This window comes from Mesocricetus auratus, unplaced genomic scaffold, assembly GCF_017639785.1.
Source record: "Mesocricetus auratus isolate SY011 unplaced genomic scaffold, BCM_Maur_2.0 Super-Scaffold_100007, whole genome shotgun sequence".
In the NCBI taxonomy this organism is placed as follows: Eukaryota; Metazoa; Chordata; class Mammalia; order Rodentia; family Cricetidae; genus Mesocricetus; species Mesocricetus auratus.
This window is the reverse complement of record NW_024429191.1, coordinates 83,601,746-83,625,132: the sequence shown is the minus strand read 5'-3', so window position 1 is coordinate 83,625,132 and position 23,387 is coordinate 83,601,746. Positions and strand designations below refer to the sequence as shown.

The window sequence follows — 23,387 nt, the reverse complement described above, 5'->3', positions numbered from 1 at the left end:
CTGGGTTTGATCCCTAGTATTGTAACCACACACAAAAAAGGGGATTTTAAAATAAAATTATAGATTTTTTTATCACTCTGCTTCATTTTCCTCCCATTATATTTTATATACCTGACACTGTATTGGAGTTGGCTGTGTGTACTCAGACTTCCGAATCTGGTGCATAAGTTGTTCATCAAACCCAAAATGAGCAAAACTACTTCCTGGTCTAGGAGGTGCAGCGCCAGAGACCTAGAGACAAAGACAATCACCAGTATACCAGTACTTTCACTTAAGCAGCATTTAAAGTACAACAATACTCACTCAGATGCATTTTAGCTAGATTACAAAGAGTGAAAAGTGTGAAAGCAAAACCACATACCAAAATGGTAAATCCTCAAACATGAGGGTCTCATGAAAAAAATTCCTCACATAATTCAATAAAATGATTTTAAATGACTAAGTACCTAAAACTATCTTAAAATCAATTCTCCTAAGAGATAGAAACAAATTACTTAACTGGAAAAGTCATTTACATTATTTTTGCCACTATGAATAAACATTAACAAGGATAACAAAAACTAAGATTCACTCTTGAAGTAAATTAAAACTGCAAATAAGATTAAAATCAAATCTATAGCCACTGGTTAGAAAGATGCAAACAATCAATGTCTCAAGAGTTAACACTTCTCCTAGTGATGGTCTAGACACTATCAAGCCTTGTTCCAACTGAGCAAAGAATGGGGATTATTTTGTGTACACAGTAGTAGTAACTTTTCATTGCTTCTCTGATGAAGCTAGTGATTACTAGTAAGGATTTTATTACTTAAGATTTTTTTTTAAAATTTGTTTTTCAAGACAGGGTTTCTCTGTAAACCCATTCTCTGGAACTCAATCTGTAGACGAGGCTGGCCTCAAACTCAGAGACCCACCTGCCTCTTCCTCCTGAGTACTGGGATTAAAGGTGTTTGTCACCACCCCAACCTAGTACTAATGAAGATCTTAGGGGAGGGAGTCCTAGTAATTTCTTGAAAAACAACAGGACTAACATATTTGTGCTCACATGCACACATATGCATATAGCAACTTAAGGTAGAAACAGATCAGTTATTCACACTAGAGTAAACTAACATATTTTCTCTGCTATTTAACTTTAACATATAAAAACATTCTAAACAATATAGTAAATGAACAACTCAATTTTTTGGTGGGCAATTTAAAGTATTATTGCAAAATTTTATGTAGGTTTTTAAAAGACAATCTCTTATTTGAATAATAAAAAAAAAAGATTTGTGTGAGATTTGTGTGTGTATATCAAGAGAAGGTCTGATCCCTCTGAGTTTAATTAACAGGTGTTTGTGGGATACCTACTTGTTACGTAGAAATATCTAAACTTCAGTCTTCATAATTAAGCAACAACTGAGCCAACTCTCCAGGCCTCCTCATTTATTTAATATTTTAAAAAGAGTTCACCAGGGGCTAGAGAGATGGCCAAGCAGTTAAGGCCGTCCATCCAGAGGTTCTGAGTTCAATTCCCAGCAACCACATGGTGGTTCACAACCATCTCTAGTGGGATCTGATGCCTTCTGGCATAAAAGAGAACATGCACATAGGGACTCATGCATTAAATAACAATTTTTTTCTCAGTTTTTAAAGACAAGGTTTCTCTGTGTAATAGCCCTAGCTGTCCTGGAACTAGCGCTGTAGACCAGGCTGGCCTTGAATTCAAATCTGCTTGCCTCTGCCTCCCAAATGCTGAGATTGAAGGCTTGCAACACCACCGCCCAGTTAAATAAATAAATCTTGCAAAAAAAAAAAATCAATATATATAACTTGAAGCAAATGTATTGTAATTTCAAAATATTCTAACATTTCATGGTTGTTCACATCTGTTATTAATTCTACTTCCTGTCTCTGAAGAGGAGCTTTCTACCTTTCATTCCTTACCCACCCAGCATAGTACAAAGCTGACTAAATACACAAAACAAAATACAGGGCTGGTGAAAAGACTCATCAGGTAAAGGCACTTCAGTCACACCCACACACACCTACACCAGCCCCTCCCCCACAGGTTTTAAAAAGGGAAAGTTAAAACTGAAATAAACTTTATGAAATACCATCTATAGAACTAAAACAATCAAATCAGGACACACATACCCCAGGGCTGTAATTATTACTCACACTAGGAAATAAACCTAGGGTTACTATCTAGATAAACAATAATTCTACACCCAAACCTACATTAATGTAAGAATACTTGCTTAATGATTCTTACCCGAAGGTTGAGTTTATGCCGCAGGTCTATTAACTGCTGTGGAGTGAGGTTGGTTATCTCCTCGTGTTCATTGTAAAAATTTTTTTCAAATGGTGGATAGTCAATCTGCAGGTCCAATTATTCAAAGTTAGTCTAGAATTCAAGAGTCAATCCTGTAAGTTTGATTTTAATGTATAATTATTTTTCACAAATATTCTAAAAACAAAGGCATTCTTGTTAGAAAGTGAAATCACTTATTCTTGACACACATTCCTAAAAAGCACAGTGTATATTTTTCCCAATTCCTACTTTTAAAATAGGTATCAACCTACTTCCCAAAGATACCTCACACTAAAAAATATGCAGCAGAATTATTGTAGTGTTAAAGGTCTCAGATAAAACTTTTTTTTAGTTTTCTGAGACAGGGTTTCTCTGTGTAGTCCTGGCTGTCCTGGAATTTGCCTTGTAGACCAGCCTGGCCTCAAACTAACAAGAGATTCACCTGTCTCTGCCTCCCAAGCGCTGGGATTAAAGGCTTGCGATACCATCACCTAGTAAACATTTTTTTTAAAGCAATTATTCCACAAATAACATTTAACTATGTTTAGGATTAGGCAATTCATCCAGCTCCAAGCATTTAAAACATTTCCAGTACTTCCTTTAGAGATAACTTTGTCTTCAGTTCTTTTTTTTTTTTTTAAGCATGGAGTTAATACTGGAGAAATGACTGTATGGTGCTCTTGCAGAGGATCCAACTTCAGGTCCAGCATCCACCTTGGGTGGCTCATAACTGCTTTTAACTCCAGCTCCACAGAGGTCAGTGCCCCCTCTCCTGGCCTCCTTCCTTGGATACTGCAGTCAAGTGCATATACCATCCCCATCACATATTAAAAACCACTAAACATTTTTTATTATTATGTATGTGGCTGTGAGAATGTCTGTCATATATGCAAACAGACGAGGAAAGGACATCAGATTCCTTAGAAGTAGAGTTATAAATGGTTGTGAGCTGTATGATGTAAGTGTGGATGCTATGACCCACACTTAGCTTCTCTGGAAGAAAAACAGCACTCTTAACCGCTGAGTCACTTCTCCAGTTCCAAAACAAGTCTTTAAAACCATGAAATTGCTCACATAGCCTATTAAAAGTAATGACCAAGCCTATTTTGGTTGATTTGTTTTGATTGCTTTTTGAGAGAATGTTTTAATACATAGGAAGGCTAGCCTTTATAGTGCAGGGATTAGAGGTATGCACCACAGCTGGTTTTAGGAAATGTTGGGGATTCAACAGCAGGCTCTGTGCATGGCAGGCAAGTACTCTACCTACTGGGTGAAATCCCCAGCTCCAAGCTTTCTTTTTAGAGTATGAAACTGTTTACAACAAGCCCTTTGGGGTTTTTGTTTGTTTCTAGAGATAGGGTTTCTATGTGTAGCGTTGGCTGTCCTGGAACTCTCTGTATACCAAGCTGGCTCAGACTCAACAGATCTGCCTATCTCCGCCTCCTGAGTGCTGGGAGTAAAGGTGTGCAACTGCAGCCGCCACCACCACCACCCAGCACCTTTCCGTTTCGAAACAGAGTCTCATTCAGTATCCAAAGTTAAGCTGCAACTCACTATATGGTGTAGGTTGACCTAAAACTTTTGACTTTCCTCCTCCCCCTGCGTTGTAAGTACTGATATTACAGTGAGCAAGTTTTTAGGCTATGCTTGCTTCATGGACTTTCTGATTCAACCACTTAGCAGAAATTAAGATCCCCAACTATGAAACTGTATCAGTTTGAAACAAAGAAAGAAATCTAATACCTCTGAATGATCAATGGGAGGAAGAGGATCAATAATTTTTTTGGACGGTGCAATCGGATTTCCATCACTATCATATTCCAGATTGTCTTCCTCCTCCTCCTGAACCACCCCAGCAGTTGGGTTTTCTGCCATGTATCGAAAATAAGCTTCCTGCAGGAAAGCACAAGAGCATAATCAAATCTAAGCACAATCAGAAACATTTCTATCTTTGTAATCAGTGCAAATAGTATACCATAAGATACATAATATAAACAAATACCTATCACATAAGGATAGACTTTCACTAGCAGTGATTTCTTTTACAATAGCAATACTCAGAATCAATGAATAAGACAACTAGTATTACACAATAATTTGGCTTACTTAATAGAAGCCTTCCTGTTTGTAGGGACATCTCACTACCCTGTCCAGAGCTGAAGAATACATGCTTTGGCTTTACACCACTCCAAGTTGGAAGCTGACATTGATTAGAGAGGTCATAAACCTGGAGAGGTCTATGGCATTCACCATCTCACAACTACACAATGGAAAAAGGAAGTACTAATGAAGTTACTGATATTCTACCTAAAATGCAGGAATCTCAAACAACTACTGCAAAGAGGCAAAGGACACCAACAGAACCCACGCCACTCTACTACTGGTTTATCACAGTAAACTTAAAATTTGGATTAAAAAAAAACCCAACACTGAATACAAGTTCATATTTGCTATTTTTTGTTAGTTCATCAAAAATTCTACCTTCAATATGGGGGAAAGCTGTGTGAATATCTTACTAACAGGTCACACAAGTAGAAAAGAAGCAAGTCATTCAGTGAAGAAAAGCTCTAACCTGTCCCCAGTATAGACTTTGTGGGGGTAAAAATAAAAGATAGAAATACTGCATAGGAACTCACTTGGTCATCTTCTTCTTCAATGTCATCTCGAATACCCCTGGAAAAACAAGCGGAGAAAACAAACTTCCCTGCAAATGTTCCACATACCCAGCTCCATACTTACAGCAGATTAGTGTTGAATTCCAAACAGTATAGGAACTCTCAACACTAACGAGAATAAAGAAGCAATAAGCATACTGTAAATGATACACCCAAAATAAATATGTGTGCCTTAATTCCATGAGCTAAATAAACTTTCCCTCTTTTATCAGTAAGATGATGGTACCCCTAGAAACATCAACTGATGTAAGAAGTAAAAACCCTTCTTCATGAAGACAGGTACCAAAGGACCCTATGCTTTGTCAATATATATATACAACAAACATAACATTGTTGTATAAAGTATTACAAGTCAAAAAGAACAAAACCCTCCTGGGTTTAGTATACAATAGAAAGAATATCACAACTTTATTGTTCCTGCAGGTTCTAGCTCTAGAATATCTGCTCTCAGTCAAAATCAGTTACCTTGGAGATGGGGAGAGAAAGGAAAACTGTATTAATTCTTTCATGACTTAGGAGCTAAAACTAGTATCTCATATGGAGAGTGGAACTACTGTCACTTTCTGCAACTCTTAGTCTACTGCATAGAGTATTATTGCTTACTTTCCACAGCCATCCCTTTCTAACCACTTTCTACCTAACTCAGAGCATTTGCTATCCCGAAGGCAACCTGAGCACAACACTACCAGCATAGGGCAGCTACCAGAGGACTGCTACACACAGCAAGCACCAAATGATGGCTGATTCTCCATTTGGCATAGAGAGGTTTGGGCAAGACTGATTGTCAAGCAAAGAGAGAAAAAGGCCCAACCATGTCTAGCAAAAAGGTTTTAGGAGTATATTCAGCAAAGGAAACCGATTTCTTTCCCAGAAAACAAAGCATTCAAGTTCAGGGTTTGGTTGCTGAAGAATAATATCATTTTTTAGATGAAATTAGGTTTTATTTATTCCTAATTTCATATGGTTTTATTATATACTCAAAACTTCTAAATATTGATTATACAGGCACTAGTCTATTTAAAAATTATTATAAGATGAAATAAAAAACAATGAACCCAAACTTTAGTTAACAATGCTTCCTTACCCTCACAATAATTCATTTCCCATTTCCTGGACAATTATTTATAACCAAACAGAATGTCTTTAGTTTTCACAAATGCAAAGACTCTGCCACCTTCATACCTACAGAAACACTCCAAGATAGAGATATCTCAAATAAAGATCATCTTTGTGTACTTTAATATTCTTTCCTTTATAAACCTTTTAAGAATATGTAACCTTTGTTAAGAGTGAAGAAAACTTACTTTACATTTTTTCTTTCCTTGTCCTTTTCTTCAAGTCTTTTCATGTCTCTTGCCGCCTGATCCTAATGAAACAAAAGGCTCATGGAATCATATCAATTTAAAACACCGAAAAAGAGATTTCATTATGAACAATTTATACATTGAAATATGTCCATAGCTTTCCATTTTGTTTTGTCATTTATGCATTTTCATGTAATCTTTCAGGAAGCTTTGACATTTTTCAAACACAAATATTCAAATGTCTTTTTCTATATATGGATTTAACAATTTTTTTTACTGTAGCACATATACATGTACATAAAAATGCATATACTTTTTTTTTTGAGACACGGCTTCTCTATGTAGCTTTGTAGACCAGGTTGACCTTGAATTCACAGATATCTGCCTGCTCTGCCTCCCAAGGGCTGGTATTAATGGTGTGTGCATCTATTGCCCCATTGCATATAATTTTTTAAAAATGCTTAATTCACCACCAATAGCCTTTGGTAGTTTTTTAGAAAAAGAAGTAACTGGCTACAGATGTTCTTAAATTTGAGCAAATCAATCTTTCCCTAAGTATAGCTTGGGGCAGAGGGTATATATTAAGTTCTGGCTCTTATTTTGGAAGAATGGCTCTGAACTTGAGTGATTCTTCCCTTCCCCCTTTCTTCTTCTTTTACTTATTAATTTTTTTTGAAAGGGAGGATCTTTCTGAGGCAAGGTCTTTCTACGCAGCCTATGCTGGGTCTCCACTTAGTGATGCTCCTGCTTCAGCCTGTCTAGTGCTGCAAGTGCTGGGATCATAGGCTATGCTACCATACCTAATCCTGCAATGATCCTGCCTCCCAACATCTGGCAATTTTGCTTTCTCAATCTGAGGGTGAAGTGGGGTAGATAAGAATAGTTATACAGGCTGGCAGAGGTTAGAGATGCTTCTAAACATTTTCCAACAATACAGCCCTAAAGCCAGACATAGTGGCATACATCTTTAATCCCAACACTTGGGAGACAAAGGCTGGTGGATCTCTGCGAGTTTGAGGCCAACCTGGTCTACATAGTGAGTTCCAGGACAGCCAGGGCTACACAAAGACTGTCTCTCGAAAACAAAACAAAACCCCTATTATAAAAATTATCCAACTATAAATAGGAATAAGGTTGAAAAATGTGCTATTAAAAAATCCACTAAATTGGGCTGGAGAAATGGCTCAGAGGATAAGAGCACTGGTCGTTTTTCCAGAGTTCAATTCCCAGAAACCACATGGTTACTCACAAACCATACATAATGAAATCTGGTGCCCTCTTCTGGCATGCAGGCATACATGCAGGCAGAACACTGTATATGTAATGAATTAATAAATTTTAAAAAATTATGTTTAAAAAATCCACTAAATTAAAATCTTCAGGGAGTGGAATTAAACATGCATAGTTGTTATGTGTTCCATGGGCAGTTCTTACATACTCCAAAAATGACAACAAATCACTATCTAAAGTGATCCTTTGGTTTCTCTTTTTTTTTTTTTTTTGTTTTTATGAGACAGGGTTTTTCTGTATTGTTTGAGGGTGTTGGTCCAGCCCGGCCTCGAACACCCAGAGATCTGCCTGCCTCTGCCTCCCGAGTGCTGGAATTAAAGGCGTGTGCCACCACCGCCAGGATGATCCTTTGTTTTATATATTTGGAAATCAACACTGAATTATTTTTTCCTAAAGCCTTTTGTCATAAAGAAGGCTTTAGGAAAAAATAATTATTTCAGTGTTGATATCCATCTTTCTTAATCTAATTTTATGTGTGTGTATGTTTTGCCTGTATGTATATTTGTGTACCATGTGTGTAGAGTGCTTATAGAGACTGAAGGTGGCACTGGATCCCCTGGGACTGAAATTATTGAAGAATGTGAGCTGCTATGAAAGTATTGGGAATCAAACCCAGAAGGTACTCTTGTAACTGCTGTTGAGCCATTTCTCCAGCCCTTGTACCCTTAAAAAAAAAAAGTCACTACACATATCATGGTACGATCAGCTGTTGTATAAACCAAATGTGTCCATTAAAGGGGAATTATTTTTAAAAGAAACATTACATAAAACTATTTTTCGAGGGACTGAATTGCTAGAGACAGGGCTAGGCTATAAACTGAAAACAACACCAACAATGCCATTACAATAGGAAGCAAATCACTACACTGGCAGAACATATTCTTTTTTTTTTTTTTAAGACAGAGTTTCTCTGTATAACCAAGGGTTGTCTTGGAACTCACTCTGTAGACTAAGCTAGCCTCAAACTCAGAGATCCACCTGCCTCTTCCTCCTGAATTCTAGGATTAAAGATCTGCATCACCAGGTCTAGCTTATTCTTTTTTTCTTTTTAAACATTTATCATTATTTATATATTATTTTATGTGTATGAATGTTTTGCCTTCATGCATGTAAGTGTACATGCTGTGTGTGCCTGGTACACATGGAAGGCTGAATAGCATATCAGATTTCCTGGAATTGGAGTTATAGAGAGTTTAGAGCTGCATGTGGGTACTAGGAGTTTATCCCAGGTCCTTTGGAAGACCAGTAATGTGCTCTTACCTACTGAGCCATCTCTCCAACTCCACACATTCCTGTAAGCCTATATAAATCTTTCTTTAGAACACTGTATAAAAATAAACCATCAAATTCAAGTTCTTGAAAAGTGCATACATTGTAGAAGTTGGCATTTGACATTAGGAACTCGTATTAGAGACTGACACTCTTCAAAAATCTGACAACTGAGCTCTCTTCTCATAGCTAAATAAATCTACTAATACTATACCAAAGACATCCAGGAACATGTTAGTATACTCAAAAGATTTAACCTCCAAAGAACTTCAACTGTTTAAATGTCAAGCAAGAAAATGTGGTCATTCTCAAATTATACATTCAAAAAGAGCCATATCAGATTATAAAACTATAAATTAAATCTAAATTTAAACCTAAAACAACAAAACCAAGAGCTTAATTGTCTTATAATTCTTTTTTAGGGGCTGGAGAGATGGCTCAACGGTTAACAGCACTGGCTACTTCTGTTCTTCCAGAGGTCCTGAGTTCAACTCCAAACAACCACGTGGTGGTTTACAGCCATCTATAATGGGATCCTACCCTCTTCTGGTCTGTAGATGTACATGAAGACAAAGTATATATTTAAATACATAAACAGATAAATATTTTTAAAAAAGGATGAGTAAGATTTTCTGAGATATACTGCACTATAAGAAATGTCCCCATCTCAAGAGTATGAAAAAACAAACAAACATTGCATATAAGCCATCTAAAACACTACAAATCTCTCTCTCTCTCTCTCTCTTTTTTTTTTTTTTTCTTTTTGAGACAGAGTTTCTCTGTATTGTTTTGGAGACCGTCCTGGAACTAGCTCTTGTAGACCAGACTGGTTGGTCTTGAACTCACAGAGATCCACCTGTCTCTGACTTCCAAGTGCTGGGATTAAAGGCATGCGCCACCACTGCCCGGCCAAATCTTTCATTTTTAAAGTGAATTACTTAACATATTTATTCAATACTTACTATGTTGCAAGACACATGCACTTCCTGAATAATTTTAGAAAGTTTTGGTAAGTGCGTTCAATGATTTTTTTAATTTCCAAAAATACATAAATTAAGGCTAGTCATGTAATTCATGGCTTTAATCCCAGAAATCAGGAGGCAGAGACTGGAGTATCACCATGAATTCAAAGTCAGTATAGTCTACACACTCCAGAACAAGATTACATAAAAAGACTGTCTCAAAACAAACAAAAAAACCCTCTAAGTTAGAACTCAGAGACTCCTGAATATGGAGAGTAGAGGTGAATTCTAGCTCAGCTACCTACTAGAGATTTATATTATTTAGACAAGTTGGTTGGTTTAAATCAAAAGTGAGAAATCCAAACATCTAACAGGTGACGAGCTAGCAAAAATGAATGAAGCCAGGATAAGAAAAATGTATATATTCCCATCTTATGATATGAGCTGTCATGGTGCTAGGATACTATTTTGGCTGCTGTAGGAAAACAGGTACCAGCAGTCTCACTCAGTTCTGTGGCTGAGAAAAGCTTGGCAAAGGAAACATGGAGGATATAATGTAAATATGAAGTGTCTCTAAAGGAGGCATTGTGCTGGGTTCAGTTGGTGACACTACAGAGGATGCTCTGCAAACTTTAAGTGGTGAGCCATTGTACTTTAAGCATATAGAAAGCAAAATGTCAGAGATGGGAAGAAAATGAGAAAATGCAAAAACTAGAGACCTTAAGATATTTTAAAAAGGTAGCTGTGATTTCAATTTCTATAGAGAAGTTAAAATGTTGATAATGCTGGTAAACAGGAAAGAACAAAACTGCAGAATACAGAATTTCTAGTTCTGTGTATACAGCTCTTTAGGTTTAGCTTCCTTATGAAGAAAATGTTAAGAGTCCATAAACAGTATTCCACTTAAGAATATATTAACATTATTAAAGCAAAATAATAACATTTGAGTAACTGTTTAACTGTTGCCATTTACTATTCCTGCCACTTACTGATTTACCTCTGAAACAAAGCAAACAACAAAAGCCAAAACAAAAGATCAAAAAAAATTTATGAACATCTGTTAACTATTTCAATTTGCTCAATATTTTAATGAAACCGGAGCTGGTACTTGCCTCCACTTCAGCCATGAACGCCTCTAAGGGATCATCATCACTGTCAGAATCTGCAGGCTTGGAATGGAACTGCTGGCGGGTAGGTGAGTTTTCTGCAGGAATGTAAGGTAAATCCACATTGCTGGAGTCTTCTTCTTCATCTTCAAAATACCTGGAAATTAAAACAAAGACTAGTAAAGTGACAAATATAGAGACTGAACCTTCATATAACACAAACATTCATTGTGGTATATTATACTATTAAAGAGACTTCTCAGCTGGGTTTGAAACAAGTCCACGAAACTCCACAGGAATTATATAAAACTCTTCAGCAGGTGTTGTGGAATATTATTTTAAGGTGTGTTATATCTATTTATGATGAAGAATATTTGTTTTAATGATGCAAAGATATGTTGCATTCTTTTTGTTTCATTTGTTTAACTCTGTGAAACTGTGTTACTTTGCCTGATGGTCTAATAAAAAGCTGAACAGCCAGTATCGAGGCAGAAGAAAGGTTAGGTGGGGCTCGTAGACGGAAAAAATCAGAACAGAAATCTGAAAACTGGAGAAAGGTTAATAGGAGCACAAATTTGAAAAATAGAGGACAAGGAGAAAAGGACATCGGGGCCAGCCACCCAACCAGCCATGGAGTTAAGAGTGAAAGTAACATTACAGAAGAAAAGAAAAAGCCCAGAGGCAAAAGGTAGCTGGGGATTATTTAAGGTAAGAAAAGCTGACTAGAAACAAGCCAAGTAAAAGGCGGGCATTTATAAGTAGTAATGTGTATGATTTGTTAGGGAGCTAGATGGTGGCTCCCCCTACAAAGAGCAAAAAGCCAAGAGTAAAAAGAGTGAAAAACAATCAACAAGCATGTTCTAAGTTCCAGCTGACTCAAACACCAAAATTATGTGTTCGTTGTGTTACCCAGAGATTAGAGCACCAACCAGGAAGAAAACATCATTCATGGAACAATGATACAAGCAAGCATACAAATGCTGTATTCCTTAAAGTAAGCAAACTTGACAGCAAAGTAAGGAATTTGGCAAGTATAGGGTGGGGGAGGGAAGAATCCCAATCCTGGAAGTTATTACTATTACTTGAGAAGCAATGTTTCTGCTGAAGGAATAAATAATTCACATCGTTCAATCTCTGAGAATCATCACTTACGCATTTTCTTCATCAAAGTTGGCCCGTTTAGATCCAATCTTGTAGAAAGAAGGAAGCTGTGGGGGAGCAGACTTTCCAAATCCAGAAGAAGAGCTGGCTGCCCCAAAGGCACTGTGGGACTGCTGCGGCAGCTTGGCTTCCTCCTTTTTCCCAGCACTGATGGCAAAGCCTCCAAAGCCAAACCCCCGCTTAGTTCCAGGGCCACCTTTATTCCAGTTCATGGTTCCAAGGACTGATGTTGGAACAAGACACATACACATATTAATATGACTTTGTAAACAGCCTCATTAACTAACCTTCATGCCATTTTCAATGTCTACCCACAAATTCAAATTTCTGATGGGACTGCTTATTGAGTGTGTGCAGAAGGACCACCACCACATGAACTAACATTGGCCTTCAGTACAACTATGACTCAACTAAATAATTACTTTCCCCCTAAAATATTGAAGAACCTATTATTCATTTTATGGAGATCCCAAACAAAAGGGGTACTTTTATTAAGTTGCCTAAAATAATCTTTTTATTGGAGGGGGATGTATACCAAAAATGTTCTGGGGCCTCTAATAAGGGATAGACATTGTTAAGATAATCTCCTAGTCTGTATCTTGATTATTATTACTATTATTGCATGTGTGTAAGGACACAAGATGTGTGCTCTACAGCACACATGTGGAGATGAGAGGACAACTCTCATCAGGTTTTCTTCTGTCACCTTGTGGTATCTAGAGATCAAAACTCAAGTTTATCAGGCTGTGACCAAGGCATCTTCGGGCCCTTAATCTTTGCTTCCTCCTCTTCTCTCTTTTGTAGTCTCTGCCTCTTGAGTGCTATAGATTAAAGGTGTGTGCTTGCTGGGAATTGAACTCAGGACCTCTGGAAGAGCAGTCAGTGCTCTTAACCTCTGAGCCATCTCTCCAGCCCTGTTATATCCTTTATTAATTTTCATGTATACACATACACAAAATTTGAGCAAAATGGAAACAACATATTGTTACTGACTCTTTACCTGATATCCTATGTCAGTCAGTGGCAGTCAATATACCTACTGCTGGATATCTTTGTAAATACTCTTTATTTTCTTAAGAATAATTCTGAAAATGTAATTGCTTAGCCAAAGAAATACATATTCTAAGACTTTAAAAATTTAGTAATTACTTGCATTTATAGACATGCCTATTACACACTGAGTAAAATGAGGGCATTAAAGTGGGTGTTGTGACTCTATATAAAAGCATATGCTATATGCATATATTTAGAAGGCAATCAAAATGCCAACAGCAGTTGTTTTTTTTCTGCTTTGTTGTTTACTATTAATAGGGAGTATCAAATGTTTATAATAGTCTCTGAAGACAATACGGACTTGAATAAAATATTTTTTACATTTAATATGTTTGAAGAGATAAGGAACAATAGACTCTGCATTTTTCTGGCACTATGTCCCTTATATATATCACCTTTAAGGTGTCTGACCTACCATGTAACATTTAGTTTAATGTCATCCTTAGATGACATTTAGCTCCAGAAAGGGATTATTTTTCCTCAATTTTGGCCATTCCACCTTCCACAAATCCCTTTTCTTTCTTGATTTTTTCTTCTTTGTTTCTGAGTAACTCAGAGATCTACCTACCTCTACCAACCATGTGCTGGGATGAAAGGTGTGAGCTACCACCACCCAGCTCTGTAAATTTCAAGCAACATGTCTGCTCATAGTAATCCCAGACTGGGAAAGTTAAGGTATAAGGATCACTGCACATTGAGTTCCATACTAGTTTAGGGTCAAATATTTCATAAGGGGGTTTCTTAACAAGAAAGTCAATGTAATTTTAGTAAGATGAAACTTCATGTAAGATATACGAGCAAGGTATCAGCTGGTGGTGGCGCATGCCTTTAATCTCAGCACTCAGGAGGCAGAGGCAGGTGGATCTCTGTGAGTTCGAGGCCAGCCTGGTCTATAAAGTGAGTTCCAGGACAGCCTCCAAAGCTACAGAGAAACCCTGTCTTGAAAAAGCAACACCCCCCAAAAAAGAGAAATACAAGTAAGGGACAAAGAGATGTCTCAGAGGTTGGAGCACTGGCTGTGCTTTCAGAGGAGTCAGTTCAATTCCTAGCATTACACAGCAGCTCAACTTTGTGTAACTCCAATTCCAGGAGATTCGACACCCTTGCAGACATATATGCAAACACCCGATAAATATAAAATAAAAATAAATAAAATGAAATACAAGGAAAGCAAAATCAGATGTTTGGTTTTTAAAAAAAAAATTTTTTTTTTTTGAGATAGGGTCTGTCTACACAGCCTTGACTGTCCTGGAACTACGTAAGCCAATCTGGCCTTGAACTCAGAGATTCACATGCCTCTGCCTTGAGTAATGGGGGATTAAAGGTTTGTGTGCCTGGCTATTTGATAATATATATTTTTAAATTTACCTTTTATTTTTTGTGATAATTTTGTCTGTATATCTATCTGCATACCACTTGCATGCCTGATGCCAGCAAAGCCAGTAGAAGGTGTCAGATGGAACTGGATGTACAAATGGTTGTGAGGTGTCATGTGGGTGCTGGAAATCAAATCCAGGTCCTCTGGAGGAGCAATCAGTGCTCTTAACTGCTGAGCTATCTCTCTAGCTAGCTCTAGTGATAATACTTTTAAAATAATCTATAAGCTTATCCTTGTAAAAACTCTTTCTAATCAACAAGATGGACTTTTAAATATTAACCTCATTTTCCTCACTGTATATTGTAGGGAATGATGAAGTCCAGAATAAATGTGTATTGTTGACATAAACATGACTATGTCAAGTACCACAATACTTCAGCCATGGAAATGGAAAGACCTTCCCTCAGTCTGATTTTAGCAATCTCCCCAAGATAGTGTGAGCAAAAAGTATCAACCAAAGCTCCATCCTAGATTACTGATCCCCTCATGGAGAGATCCCCTGGCGAGATTATTTCAGCTGTGTATAATAAACTCACTGAGTCCCCCGGCTGTTAGTACACCTCCATCAGAGTGAATGACTCACCTGATCTCAGCTTTCTGTTTGTGTGTCTGTCATCTCTTCATTCCCTATTGTCCCCCTCAGGTCAATCCCAAAACTAGGAATGCTGTGGCAGTATATAATATAGATTAATGAGCCAAAGAAGTCAGAACCCAAAAAGAGGAAGGATGTGAAAAATCTGAAAGACTGCTGAGGAAGCAAGTACATTTAGATTCTGGGCATCTATTCAGTGGTAGGATAGAGCATATGCCTAATATGCATGAAGCCCTGGGTTCAATCTCTGTAATGCAAATCAAAACTAAATAAATGTCTTATAACAAAAGTTCACTAAGTTTGTTAGTGGTTGGAGGGGATTCCTGAGTTGATTAGAGGTGAAAGGTTCAACAGTTTTCCTGGAGGTGACATTAAGTTTTGAAATCTGAAGTAGCATTAAATCACAGAAGTACCAAAGGAACATCATTTTAGAACATGTGTGGCATGTCTACAATGCCAGCACTCCAGAGGCCCAGGCAGGAATAAGCTTGAGACCAGCTTGGGTTATATAAAGCAAAGTCTATCTTGAAAGCAAAAAGAAGTAAAGAAAATTTCAATTCAAGTTAACAGAAGCCCAAATTCATAGAGAACTTGGTAGCAGTCAAGTGTTATCCCATTCGTGACTTATAATACTTAGAATGTAAAATGTGTTAGCTCTTTCAAGCTAAAAGAATTCTAAACAAAAAGGGGCACGTTTCAGAAAGACTGCATGAATTGGGCAGTGTGACATGCACCTTTAATCCTAGCACTCGGGCAGATCACTGAGTTCAAGGCCAGCCTGATCTACAGAGTGAGTTCCAGGACAGCCAGGGCTACACAGAGACACCCTGTCTGGAAAAACCAAAAAGAAAAAAAGAAAAAGAAAAAGGACTGCGTGAGAAACAGCAGAGGGTAAACAAACAAACAAGTTTGAAACCAATGTATTTTATCAAGGCATCTTCATATATATGTCATCATGTTTTGTTGGCTTTGGTACCAAATAGCAGAGTCTTGAACTAAGAAAATGCCTGTAAGGAAAGAGAAGAAAAGCAGTGGATGTGAACCATTTATTTAGGTATCCATGAGAAAGAATCAACAGGATAACTTGTGGTCAACTTGGGAGGTTTTAAAGATTGGGTAGAGTTGTAATATCATTAACAAGCAAAACTCAGAGTAATGAGTGTTTAGAAAATAGGCAAGATTAGTTTCGTATCTGTGGGAAAGCAAAGGGGAGATGCCAAAGAGAATAACTGCAGAGGTACGTATCGGATTAACAAATTTGTATCTGAGAATATTTATATAGATAAGTTAGCAAAAGGAAGGCACAGTGAGAAGAGGGTTTGTCAATATTCAGGAATGGGCAGGAGAAAAGATGCTTACATGGAGATCTGAGGAATGGAGAGTATTTATACAGATAACAAGAGCAAGTTCATAATGCCCTAAGTTTTATTTCATTGTATAAAGTAGAAAAAAGAAAAAAAGATGAGCAGGGTGGTGGTGGTGCACCAATTCCAGCACTTGAGAGGCAGGAGGATCTCTGTTGAGTTCAAGGCCAGCTTGGTTTACAGAGTGAGTTCCAGCATAGCCAGGGCAGTACTGAGAAACGTCTCAAAACCAAAAACAAGTCAAAAACCAAACCAAAACAAAAAATTTGCATTTTTCTAGCAGTCTGAAAAGTCATCTACCACTGGTTAACCAACTAAAAAACGATAAGGATATTAACACTATATTAACTATAGTACTGCTATTTGTGGGTTTGTTCAAAACACAAGCACCCCTCAAATTGATGACAGAAAATGGAACCATTCTGAAGCTTCAGGGCATATATTTATACCACATGGCTTCCTAAACTCAGGCAAACTTCACAAAAAAACAAACTCAACGACAAATCCAGTTTTAAAAATAGGCAGGGGGAGGGGCTGGAGAGATGGCTCAGAGGTTCAGAGTACTTGCTGCTCTTACAGAAAACCCAGGTTTGATTTCTAGCACCACATGGTGGCTCACAACTGTCAACAGCTCCAGGGGATCTAATGCCCTCTTCTGGCTCTACTGGAAACAGGCATGTATATACTTGCAGCCAAAACATTCATACACACTCAAAACTTGAATAGATTTCTCTAAACACAACATATAACTGTAAACCACATGAAAAGACAAGCCAGGCATGGTGGTGCAACGTCAATACTCAAGAGGCTAAAATAGGAGAATCTCAAGTAAGCTTGCTCTACACATCAAGATACTGTCTCAAAACTTTCTACATGAAGGAAATGTAAATCAAAACCACAATGTTATCATTTCATATCAATTAGGATGGCAACTATTAAAAACCAGTGGACTATCTATATCATAATGCCTCAAATAAGCAAATCCCCCAGAAAACAGCTTTGTAAGAAGACATCCTTAGCTGGGTGTGGTAGCCTATGGAATCTCTGAGTTCTAGGCAAGCATGGTCCACAGAACAAGTTCCAGGACAGTCAAGACTACATAGAGGTCCTGTCTCGACCCCCCCCATCTGGGGGGGGGGGATTCTTGAAAGCAAAGAAACCCCTTACTCTTGCCAAAGCAAAAGTTTTAAAGGCCAAAGCAACAGAGAAACACTTAAAGCCACAAAATAAGTAAAAACAGATCATAGTACCAGTCCAGAAGCAACACATGTACCTTAGAAAAGTGCTCAAGAGAAACAAGCTTGGTTATTATGCTATTAATCCCCTACAAACCTGCCACAAGGAAGACAGAAGACAATCTGTTGTATTCACTGTGGAACATTAAGGCTGAAAGACAACTCTACCACACCCTCAACAGCCTCATCAGACCTGATCAAGAAAAGGCATATTCAGGTCATTATTACACTGTCAACAAAAGTGGAATTATCTAAACTAAGTCTAGAGATTGAGGATATAATTCTGGTAGAGTAAATGTTAGCAGAAATGTAGGGAAACTGGTACCTTTGCACATTGCTGGTAGAATGTAAATTGGTTTAGTAACTGGCAATAAGTGTTTTTCTTCGAAACGATCAAGAAAGGCCAAGATAGCTCAGGGACTAGCTAAGAATACTTGCCAAGTCTGAAGACTTGAGTTCAATCCTTGGGATCTACTACTATGGAAAGAAAACCAACTCCTCCAAATTGTCTTCTGAATGCAATAAATACACATAGTTTTAAATTATTTTACTTTAGCTTCATATTAAATGTATGCACTACACACTACCGAAACAAACCACAAACAAATCCATGACAGAATTAGGGAGGAAAATCAACAAAATATTTATTCTACTTGGAATTCTGTCAATAAATGCTTTGTTTTTTTTATAATTAAAAGATAGAATTGACATATAACTAAGCAATTCCACTTCTGGATATATATATACCCCCAAAAACGAAAGCAAAGTTCACTCAAGTTCACAGCAACATTAATAGCAATAGGCAAAAGGTTGCAGCAGCCACCCAAGTAAGTGTTCACTGACAGATGAATGGTTAAACAAAATGTTATATATACATACAACAGAATATTATTTGGGAGGCAGAGGCAGGTGGATCTTTGTGAGTGGGAGGTCAGCCTGGTCTATAGAGCAAGGTCCAGGACAGGCTCAAAAGCTACAGAGAAACCCTGTCCCGACGAGGAATAGGGTGGGCTGGGTGGGTGGTGGTGGTGACTTTAGGCAAGCTGTACAGTTCAGTTCAGTGGTGTGGCACTTGTCCAGCATATGTGAAGCCCTAGATTCTATCCCAAGCACTGGGGAAAAAAAAAACCCTTTTAAAAACTAAAACATCTGATTTGAAAGAATTAACCCATATAGCAGAGTCAACTCAAACTAGATCTTAGTAATAGTATTCACTGCTGCACACTGACCACTAACTACCTTCTGATCTGTGTTTCCCCAACACTAAGTATATGTCCTCCTTTATATCTTTCCCTCCACTCTGTAATAAGTCTGATAGTTATCAAACCCCTACACCACTACTAGAGTGATCATTATAGCAAAATATATGGTGTGCTTATTTTGTGTCAGGCAATTTTTTAGCCTCAGAGGATATAGTCATAAAATCAAAAGATCTCAGGTAATTCAATGTGGTCCCCGAGAGAGGAAAAAAATGAAACCAATCAATTTCAGACAGTAAAAGTACTATGAAATGAAAGCAAGTGGGGTAAGAAGTTAAGTTTGGGCAGTAATTCCCAAACTCTGTTTCAAGAATGTCTGTTGTACTAGAAAAATCCTGTGATATACATCTAGAGGCTATAACATTCCATAATACATAAAAGTGACTTTTATGTGGGAAAGTATAAAATGAAGTAAGAATGAGACCAAACTGAAAACAAAATGAATCTCTACTTCCTTTGGCAGAATAGCATTGTGTCTGTTAATAGTGTGTAACCAATGCACTGTTCTACTTTGCTGATACTAAGGCCCAACCCCCCTTTTCAGATCTTGGCCTCATACCTTCCAAATAACAGTTATGCTCCTGCCACTCACTAAATTTGTTATTGACCTACCAAGGTCCTTTCTACCTACAAATCTCACTTAAAGACCAATTCCAGAGCATCAACGTGATTATGATTTCTCTAAAAAGTGACATTTCTGTCAAAACTCCTCTGGTCTTTAAACATCTGACACTTATTGTGTTATTTTTCAAACACTATACATTTGGATGAATGAACACTTATTTTTAATCCCTGTCGTTAAGAGCAAATATTACTTATGCTTAATATGCAAGTCTAAGGAGGAGCCACAACTTGAATGAGGAAGGTAAGTATAGATAGATAGTATAAAGTCTTACTTGGTATCTGGGTACCAAAATGTGATGGTTTAATAAGAAATCTTAACAACTGTAAAGTAACACCAGCTGGCTATATTCAAATTCTAGTTCTGCCACTAGTAACATGACTCCCAAAGATGTTACTTAGCTCTCTGGGCTTTAGATTTTCCATTTGCAAAATAATCAGAGTATAGCACACCTTAAAACTTGGAAGTAAAAAACTGAGTTAACGGGGAAAAGTGTGGTGACCCATGCCTATAAATTCAGCACTCAAGAGACAGGAGGACCCTTGAGTTAAAGCTGAGCTATGCAGTAAGTTCTAGATCAACTTGGTCTAAAGAGTGAGACTCTGTCCCAAATTCAATTTAAAAAAAATGAAAGTAATTGCCAGGTGTTGGTGGCACACGCCTTTAATTCCAGAACTTGGGAGGCAGAGGCAGGCGGATCTCTGTGAGTTCGAGATCAGTCTGGTCTACAAGAGCTAGTTCCAGGAGAGCCTCTAAAGCCACAGAAAAACCCTGTCTCGGAAAAAACAAAAAACCAACCAACCAACCAAAAAAATCAAAGTAATTCACACTTAATGAAGCAGCATGGTAACATGGTGCTCAACATACATCTACAGCCATGTTTACCATTTCTCCAGAAACCAATCTCTTCATTAGTAAATTGACAATATCAGATTCACATTTAAATGTTAGACAGCACTCAAGATAACAAGATCACTGAGCGGAAAGTGGAGTAAGTTTCATAAGACAGCCACAATGACAGTTGGTTAGTATCTACTCTACCTAGTGATTTGCCGTGAGAATATCTTACACACTATTTAGCCAGTTAGTTCTTTAATGGTTTAATGAGGAATTGTAACATAATAATAAACGGCTATGTTAAATCCTAATTTTGTCACCTTCTTTAATGTAATGAAAAGCTGTACAAACAAAACCATGAATTTCATCACATTCCAAACCTAGAAAAATGTGTTGGGTGAAAATTATTTTAGAAGCACTCCCTTTCTATCAGTTTTAATGAAACTAAGGGCAATCTGTAAGTATGAAATTGACAGAAACAAATTTGAAGTGTATCCCCCCCCCATGACTCAAACTATAGCATCACAATCTAAAATTATAGTGAATGGAATTATATTACAATGTAAGTCAAAATTTATCACTCCTCTACTAAGACAGGCCCTATTTCGTGCAGTGAAAGTGCAATCTACAAAGAATTTACAGGGTCTGGGTTGTTGTTTTCCTCTCTTCTTTGATAGCCTTATCTCCTACAATTCCCTCATTTGCTAAATGCTACAAACACACTGTTCCTCTAACAGGACCAGCTTTGTCCTCTCCAGGGCCTTTGCGATCACCGCTCCCCTAATCAGAACACTCCTTTCTGCAGATACTGCCATGGGTAGACTCCCTCACCATCTTCTAGCCTGCTTAAACACCATTTGTGTGCCTGAATGGGCTTCCCTGACCACTCTAGAGCACACTGCAGTTTCTTACAAGCCTCCTTTGCAGGTACAGACAATTTTGCAGCATACAGTGTTATACAGCTTTGTCTCTCATTCCTCATTAGAAAGTTGCATGAGGGGACTGGTGAAAGGTTTGGTATGCAAAGGTGCCTGGCACCAAGCCTGACCCTCAGGACCCACGTGGTGAAAGGAAAAAAACCTGACTCCCACAGGTTGACCTCTGACCTCTACAGGTGGGTACTTATGGTACACAAACAAACAAGTGTAAAAAAATGTATTCAAAGAAAATTTCATTAAGGCAGGGGTCCGTGAAGAGAGACTAGGCACAGAGGCAACAGTTAAGTTTTTTTTTTAACACATCATATCAGACCATGTAATTCTCCTTCTAAGTAAAGGAAAAAAAATCAATATTTTCACACAGGATTGGGCTCTACCAATTTTAAGCAAATTAAGACATAGTCCCTGCCATTCAGGAGGCATGTATGAGATAATAGCGAAATATCACTTGAAAAAAAAAAACAAAAACAAAACAAAAAAAAAAAAACGTAGGGAAGCCACAGAAACTGAACGACAGTCTAAAGGAGTAGGGCAATGAGAGAAACGCTAAAATGACAGAAAAGCTCACATACGCCTCTAAACTCTGGCTAGTGTGATTCTTCCTTACGTTTCTGGTGCGCGCTAGCAATCATACATAGTATTTACTCACATCAGGTAGGCCGCAGAAAGTTTGTAACTATGGAGGGTGCTAATCGTGATCTTCTCAAGGTTTCACCAAGATCAATGACTTTTACAGCCCTTCTATGTCAACTTCCGCTACCGAGACACCCCCCTTATTTGTAGGCCTGCAAGTTCAACAGCTACCTACCTACAGGGTCAACATCCCCCCCGTGGCTCGCACAGCCTGGAGCCCAGCACCCTAAAAATCCCTTCCTGTAGCCCAGCAGGCACCGCCTCCGGAAAGCCGCCAAGTGGGCCCCGCTCAGACGTGCGAGGAGCGGAGCCGGGGGAAGGCAGCGCAGCTCGGGAGGACCTCCCTGGGGGCTCCAGACAGCGCACCTGTCTTTCCCCGGACCCCCGTAGCCGCCCGGGTCCCGAGGCTCCGCCGATTCTTTGTTAAGCAAGGCCGCGGCTCCTCCGCCCTCACCAGGCCCCAGTTACCTCCCGTGCCCCCGGGGCTAGTGGCCCCGCGTCTGGAAAGCCCTTCACACAAACCTGCTGCTGCGGCTCCTGATGGAGCTGCGACTACAGCCGGCGCGGAAGAACCCCACGGCCCTGCGTACGCGCGGAGCCGGGCCGCGTCTAGCCGCGCTCCTCCTCCGCCCCCTTCGCCGCCGCCTCACGGCCCGTTGCTGACTGGAGGGGGAGGGGTGGCGCATCTGACATGCGCGCTGAGGAGGGCGCGAGCCGAAGGGTGTGGCTTGGGGGCTACGGCTCCCGAAAGGCGCCAATTAGGCCCGCCCTTCAGATTCCGGAAACGTCATAGGCGCGTCACACACAGTCTCCGGACAGGAGCTTGGCTCTGGAGGAAGAATGTTTGTGACTCATGCTAGAGAGCAGACTGGGGCAGGCCGGTGATGGCGCACGCCTCCAGTCCCAGCACTCGGGAGGCAGAGGCAGGCGGAGCTCTGATTTAAAGCCAGCCTGGTCTACAGAGAGGGTTCCAGGACAACCAAGGCTGCACAGAGAAACCCTGTCCCGAAAAAAAAAAATAGATCTGTGATGAAGAGAGCGTAAGTAACAGAACCGCTCAAAAAATCCCAAGGTAAAAGGATGTTGACCGGAAGCTTGGCTTACGTAAGACTGTCGACCCTCCCTGAGCTCCTGTCTCTTGCAAAAAAACGACCCGGGCAACATTTCCCTTCATGCCTCTGACCACATGGTCCCATAGAGCATGGTCACCTTTAGCTTCCGGAGCACAGGGATCGAAGTGACGTCAGCCCGCCGGAACCCTACCGGAGAAACCCAGCCTCCGACAGCGCGCTTCGAGGCCCTGGGGCGGCGAGCATTACGTAATTTTCCCAGCAGCCCAACCTCGCCTTACGCTGTCCCGAAGGCTCGGCCGCGCCCCGCCCCCACGCCGCGCGCAGGCGCAAACCAGCCGTACGC

At 39.1% G+C, this 23,387-nt stretch overlaps 1 protein-coding gene across 2 annotated transcripts in view; it reads right to left on the bottom strand.

Moving 5' to 3' along the window:
- The window catches only part of Ddx42 (DEAD-box helicase 42), a 36,574-nt gene extending 13,290 nt beyond the window's left edge, over nt 1-23,284 (bottom strand). The window contains exons 1-8 of one of the 2 annotated variants that reach the window (XM_040749945.1): nt 23,181-23,284; nt 12,052-12,283; nt 10,906-11,056; nt 6,273-6,334; nt 4,930-4,966; nt 4,037-4,186; nt 2,255-2,359; nt 112-231 (exon numbers count right to left, since the gene is read on the bottom strand). In XM_040749945.1, coding sequence (XP_040605879.1) covers nt 112-231; nt 2,255-2,359; nt 4,037-4,186; nt 4,930-4,966; nt 6,273-6,334; nt 10,906-11,056; nt 12,052-12,272 — 846 coding nt within the window. In that variant the 5' untranslated portion in view covers nt 12,273-12,283; nt 23,181-23,284. Of the gene's footprint in view, nt 1-111; nt 232-2,254; nt 2,360-4,036; nt 4,187-4,929; nt 4,967-6,272; nt 6,335-10,905; nt 11,057-12,051; nt 12,284-22,493; nt 22,667-23,180 lie in introns of those variants that run through there. The other variant, XM_040749944.1, reaches the window with a different exon arrangement.
- Between the last annotated feature and the right edge of the window lie 103 nt (nt 23,285-23,387).